Genomic DNA, 6,667 nt, shown 5'->3' with positions numbered 1-6,667 from the left:
CTATAGGAGAGGGCATGAACTGTAAGGGGGATATACAGTCTATCACAGTTGCTGTCTGTATAGATGTAAAATTAATTCAGACTGTGGGTCCAGCCTGCGTGTACTCTCACTGGGGACGTATGGCCTGCTTCTGGCCGTGTGCCCCAAACTTCCAGAAGATGTGGATATTGAGCGCCGCGAAGACATAAACACATTTCTGAAGCAGCTTGGTACTGATTTTTGGAGTTGGACATGTTTCAACTAGAGATCCCTCAGTAAATATTTACCAGTTATGGTAAAAGTTCATCTGGAGGGCAGAATTAGCAGCTGAAGAAGAGACATATCCTCCTTCCCTGACTGTGCTTTATCAGTTGTAAAACGGCTTCACACCCACGTGTACATGTTCCTCTGTGTGTTCACCTCTTCACCAGCACTCCAGTTTCATTCTAAAGAGCTTAAAGGGGCTAATTTTATAAATCAGATCCATATGATCCATGCCAGATATGTATTACAGGGAATTTTGTTTGTGGACTCCATGTATGGTCCCATTTGTGCAATAAGCAACTGTTAAACACACCAGATGTTTTGATGTAGTGTGTTGTCAATATTTAGGACTCCATGTCTCTAGAATTAGCAGAGATGGAGAGAAAATAAGAAGGAGGAAAACAATTAGTTCAGCCAACCAATTTAGATTCTAGTTAGTATAAGGTAGAATAGGAAAATTAAAGTGGTTCCTATGTAAAGCTCAGGATGTCAGATCTATCTCTGACCCAAGAGAAAGATTTTTCTATTCTGGGCTCAGTCACTAAATATTCGGTGGGGAGGATTTTATGTTCAGGGCAGTGCAGAGGCTATCTGGAAACCCAGTGATGAAGAGAAATGTCTACTCAGGGAAATGCCAATGGTCTTTTCCATTATTTATACGGCACCCTGCAGATCAAAAAGTGTTTCGCAGACTTAATTCACTGGAGTCTCTCACCAGCCCTGATTTTATAAAGGAAGAAACAGGTCACATGGCTCTTTAGTGTGAGAATCAGAGGAAATATCCAAGCATTTTTGCACCACACCCCTCCAGGATTCCTTTCTAAAGGGCCACTTTCCCAGTAAGCATTCCAAGGGAAAGAAAAAAGCAATCATTTGAAACGAAAAGTAACCAATTTTTTACCTAAGCGTCAGTGAGTGAAAAAAGGAAATGCCTCCCTTCGAGAAGTATGTTAAAATTGCCAGCAGACCGAACTACTTGTGTTAGTTACCACACAATTGTTTCCACTTTCCCTCTGGGCTCTTTTCCTCCCTTGGCCAGAAGCCACAACTGCCTCTAAAGTAAGACCACAAGGCAGACACCCAGAGACCCTTGCGCCTCCAACTAGGAAACTAGCAGAAGCTCTGCCACCACCAACAGCGAAGATTCAAAATTAGAGCATGTCAAAACCCTCCCCGAATTCATCTATTTGCTTTTCCGGCTCAAACCACCTTAAAAAGAATTTGAAATTCCTTCCCTCCGCAGAGAAGCGCGGCTTTTCTTTCTCTGTGCACACAGGGCTGGATGCAAGTCTCTCCGAAGAACTGGTGGCAAAGCAAGCGTTTTGGGGATCGCTCCTGTGGCTGCTCTGTAGCGCCGACTTCCTCTCTCTATATGTTCAGATATACATGCGGGCTTATTTATTTATTCTAACTCTCCCTCTCGCGCTCGCAACCTGTGGACTTGGGTTCTGACTGGTGCGGCGAGGAGGGAGGCTGGTGGGCACGCACTCCGGCGCCCGACCGGGGGGCGCCTGGTCGCAGTCTTCGGAGGCAAGTCCCCCGTTCCGGCTTCTCCGGCGGGGTCGGGACTTAACTGCGCCCGGGGAAGGAAACCATGACGGTGCCCTTCTGCCCCGCGCCTTTCTGCCCCCCTTTAGCTCCCATCCTTAATTGACGAGCCAGTGACTATTGGCTGAAGTTCCCCAGTGATTTGCATGAACAGAGAGGGAGTGTCTTCCGCCGCCCTCCCGCCAGGAGCGCGCTGACTGCAGCCTCCCTGGGAATGCGCGGCCGAGGGAATGCGCGCAGCTCGCGGGCCCTGGCAGTGAGCTGGTGCCCGGCGACCTGGCTCCCGCGCCTGGATATGGGGCGTCTAAGTCGTCCCAGGAGCAGCATCAGCCACAGAAACCTGCCGGTAAGGGTTGGGGTCCGGGAGCCCTGCAGCCCCGACAAGTTGCTGTGCTGTGAAGCAGTCCCTACTTCCGATGGTTTTTCAAACCTTTTCCCTTAATCCAAACTTTACGCGAAGGTTGGGGGGGAGGGAAAGGGAGTTTGGGATAAGGTGTCTCCATTTTAGCAAGGAATAGGCAAGTCCTTGGGTCGGGAGAGGAAGTTTCTGAAATAGAAATGTAGGCAGATGAGGTGGGGGGGCTCGATCCGCTTGACATACTAGGGTGAGGAGGTTTCCTGCTGTCCGCACCTGCTAGGACGGTCCACTGTAATTGACAAATTGCTTTTTTGCGTAAGCATTTTCCGCGTTTACTTCTTTTTCCTTAGGGGAGGGGGATTAGGAAGGGCTTCATAGGCGGTTGAGATCCAGATTCTTTCGATTTGACACTAGATGAGAGCTAAAATGAAAATCACTTCTCTGACCTAAAGTGTTTATTTAATGGGGCGGGGGTGCTTCCAAAGGGAAAGTGTCACTGTTTTCCATATTATTATTATTGATATTGTTGGTGGTGGCAGTGTTCTCATAATAAGGGATGTGACACATTTCGCGCTCCAGAGACCTTAGTGGTAGAAACATTTCAATGGGAAATAAATTGATGAATTGCCCATCATCGCTCAGTCCTCTCCTCTACCCACCTCCTCCCTCTCCATGACCTACCCGGGTGGTTTCCCTGCGGCGTCGCGCAGTCCCTGAGTTGAGTGCTCTCCACTCTGGCGTGTGTTTCCGGGGATGCTTTATGGTTTGGGATTCCGATTATTAACTGAATAAGAGTGCTGATGAGGAGCGAGGGAAAGGAGGGGGAGGGTAGAAAGTGAACAGAAAAAAATAAGTTTTGGCGACAGTGTTGCCCCCTAGATCTCTTTGCAGCAAGTTTCCACTTCATCCCTCTTCTGACTAGAGGGTTTGCCTTTGGTAATGGGGATGCGGGCAAATATGACCTTGTGGCCCTGGTTTCTTTCTTTTTTTTTTTCCACTTTAAATGTGGCCCTGGTTTCTGACTCCAATCTCCGTGGTCCCGCGTGTGTGTAACGAGCCTTCTCCCCTCCCCTCCACTTTCAGCCTCTGTTTCTCTTTGTCCTCTTCGTGGGACCCTTCAACTGCCTCGCGAGTTACAGCCGGGCCACGGAGCTTCTGTACAGCCTGAACGAGGGACTGCCCGCGGGGGTGCTCATCGGCAGCCTGGCCGAGGACCTGCGGCTCGTACCCCGCGCCGCCGGGAGGCAGGACCAGTTGTCGCAGGTACCGGAGCGCCCCGTCGCGGAGCGGAACCCCCCTCTCTCCTTCAGCCTGGCCTCCCGGGGACTGAGTGGCCAGTACGTGACCCTGGACAACCGCTCCGGGGAGCTGCACACTTCTGCCCAGGAGATCGACCGGGAGGCCCTGTGTCTTGAAGGAGGTGGAGGAGCCTGGGGCGGCAGCATTTCCATCTCCTCCTCCCCTTCCTCTGACTCTTGTCTTTTGCTTTTGGATGTACTGGTCCTGCCTCAGGAATACTTTAGGTTTGTGAAGGTGAAAATCGCTATCCGGGACATCAATGACAATGCCCCGCAGTTCCCCGTTTCCCAAATCTCGGTTTGGGTCCCAGAAAATGCACCTATAAACACCCGGCTGGCCATAGAGCATCCTGCCATGGACCCAGATATAGGCACGAACGGGGTGCAGACCTACCGCTTACTGGACTACCATCGCATGTTCACCTTGGATGTGGAGGAGAATGAGAATGGGGAGCGCACTCCCTACCTAATTGTCATGGGTCTGTTGGATAGGGAGACCCAGGACCAGTACGTGAGCATCATCATAGCGGAGGATGGCGGGTCTCCACCCCTGTTGGGCAGCGCCACCCTCACCATCGGCATAACTGACATTAATGACAATTGCCCTCTCTTCACGGACTCACAAATCAATGTCACTGTGTTTGGGAATGCTACAGTGGGCACCCCGGTTGCAGCGGTCCAGGCCGTGGATAGAGACTTGGGAACCAATGCTCAGATCACTTATGCTTACAGCCAGAAAGTTCCACAAGCATCCAAGGATTTATTCCATCTGGATGAAACCACGGGAGTCATTCAACTTTTCAGTAAGATTGGGGGAAGTGTTCTGCAAACGCACAAGCTCACCATCCTTGCTAACGGGCCAGGCTGCATCCCTGCTGTGACCACAGCCCTGGTGACCATTATCAAAGTCATCTTCAGGCCACCTGAAATTGTTCCTCGTTATATAGCAAATGAGGTAGATGGTGTTGTTTACCTGAAAGAACTGGAGCCTATTAACACTCCGATTGCGTTCTTCACCATAAGAGATCCAGAAGGTAAATACAAGGTGAACTGCTACCTGGACGGTGAAGGACCATTTAGGTTATCACCCTACAAACCGTACAATAATGAATATTTGCTGGAAACCACAAAACCGATGGACTATGAGCTACAGCAGTTCTATGAAATAGCTGTGGTAGCCTGGAACTCTGAGGGATTTCATGTCAAAAAAATTATTAAAGTGCAACTTTTAGATGACAATGACAATGCTCCTATTTTCCTGCAGCCCTTGCTGGAACTAACTATTGAAGAAAACAACGCGCCCCATGCCTTTTTGACTAAGCTGTACGCGACGGATGCTGACAGTGAAGAGAGAGGCCAAGTTTCCTATTTCCTGGGACCTGATGCCCCCTCATATTTTTCCTTAGACAGTGTCACAGGAATTCTGACAGTTTCCACTCAGCTGGACCGAGAAGAGAAAGAAAAGTACAGGTACACAGTCAGAGCTGTTGACTCTGGAAAGCCACCCAGAGAATCAGTTGCCACTGTGGTTCTCACTGTGCTGGATAAAAATGACAACAGCCCTAGGTTTATCAACAAGGACTTCAGCTTTTTTGTGCCAGAAAACTTTCCAGGATATGGTGAAATTGGGGTAATTAGTGTCACAGATGCCGATGCTGGACGAAATGGATGGGTTGCCCTCTCGGTGGTGAACCAAAGTGATATTTTTGTCATAGACACAGGGAAGGGCATGTTGAGAGCTAAAGTCTCTTTGGACAGAGAGCAGCAAAGCTCCTATACGTTGTGGGTCGAAGCTGTTGATGGGGGTGAGCCGGCCCTCTCTTCGACTGCAAAAATCACAATTCTCCTTCTAGATATCAATGACAACCCTCCTCTGGTTCTATTTCCTCAGTCCAACATGTCCTACCTGTTGGTACTGCCTTCTACTCTCCCCGGCTCCCCAGTTACAGAGGTCTACGCCGTTGACAAAGACACAGGCATGAATGCTGTCATAGCTTATAGCATCATAGGAAGAAGGGGTCCTAGGCCTGAGTCCTTTAGGATTGACCCTAAAACCGGCAACATTACTTTGGAAGAGGCATTGCTGCAGACAGACTATGGACTCCATCGTTTACTGGTGAAAGTGAGTGACCATGGTTATCCCGAACCTCTCCATTCCACAGTCATGGTGAACCTGTTTGTCAATGACACTGTCAGTAACGAGAGCTACATTGAGAGTCTTTTAAGAAAGGAACCAGAGATTAATATAGAGGAGAAAGAACCACAGATCTCAATAGAACCAACTCATAGGAAAGTTGAGGCTGTGTCCTGTGTGCCCACCCTAGTGGCTCTGTCTGTAATAAGCTTGGGTTCTATCACACTTGTAACAGGGATGGGCATATACATCTGTTTAAGGAGAGGGAAAAACCATCACAGGGAAGACGAAAATTTGGAAGTACAAATTCCACTCAAAGGAAAAATTGACTTGCATATGAGAGAGAGGAAACCAATGGCTATTTCTAATATTTGATATTTCATCATGGAATAAGACAAAGATGTTTTAGCTGACTTTGGGTAGTCTTCATCACCTTAAACAAGAGTGTGTAGATGACAGTTCCAATGAAGGACGACTAATTTATAAGTTGTACTATATTGTAAGTAAGCTGTTTACAGGTTTTTAAATTCAAAATCAGAGGTTATAAAATGTGTACAGCATTTTTTAATGAAAATGAGTACTAACAGCTATACAACTGTTATTAAAAAAAAAAAAAAAAAAAGCTTGGACATGATTTGCAGCTTTCATTCACCAAGCAGAATGAAAGAACCTGGGAATAAGGTAAGAAAATTGTACATTGCATTTTTTTGTCTCAAAAGTCCTTTAACCACAAGAGGGCATCAGCTGCTCCTTTGCAGGGAACTGTTTTGAGGTATTGTACAGGACAGTTGTTGTACATGAAATTAATGAAAGAGTATATTTTAAATATATTGTTTTTACCATTTAAGAGATATGAAATTGAAATAAACTGAATTTCACCGCACTTCAATGTATGATAAGAAAGAAAAGAAATGCATTTGTAAACAGAATGTTTATTACCTCACAAGTACATCAGGTATAGTTGGAAAGAGAAGGCATCACAAAGAAGTGCAATTTGTTTTTAGCAAAAGGGTGAAAACATGGCTACGTGTTAAAGAGTTGACCTGCTGAAGAGTATTTCACTTTCTGTGTACTCAGATTGCTTTT

The 6,667-nt window shown here is 47.2% G+C and overlaps 1 protein-coding gene across 1 annotated transcript; it reads left to right on the top strand.

Annotated features, from left to right (window-relative positions):
- Window positions 1-2,005: 2,005 nt before the first annotated feature.
- PCDH20 (protocadherin 20) lies at window positions 2,006-5,956 on the top strand. The gene is made up of 2 exons (XM_028103403.2): window positions 2,006-2,137; window positions 3,233-5,956. Exons 1-2 carry the CDS (start codon window positions 2,006-2,008, stop codon window positions 5,954-5,956), a joined length of 2,856 nt encoding a protein of 951 aa, XP_027959204.1.
- Window positions 5,957-6,667: the final 711 nt, after the last annotated feature.

Source organism: Eumetopias jubatus, unplaced genomic scaffold (assembly GCF_037043125.1).
Source record: "Eumetopias jubatus isolate StellerSeaLion01/CBP00866 unplaced genomic scaffold, mEumJub1_p1.0 scaffold_3, whole genome shotgun sequence".
Lineage (NCBI taxonomy): Eukaryota > Metazoa > Chordata > Mammalia > Carnivora > Otariidae > Eumetopias > Eumetopias jubatus.
The sequence above is the reverse complement of the archived record's forward strand: the minus strand, read 5'-3'. Positions and strand labels throughout refer to the sequence as shown.

Coding starts and splice junctions, on each gene's coding strand:
- PCDH20 (XM_028103403.2), top strand. CDS start 2,006: ATGCGCGGCCGAGGGAATGCGCGCAGCTCGCGGGCCCTGGCAGTGAGC. Junction 2,138..3,232: donor TCAGCCACAGAAACCTGCCG/GTAAGGGTTGGG, acceptor CTCCACTTTCAG/CCTCTGTTTCTCTTTGTCCT.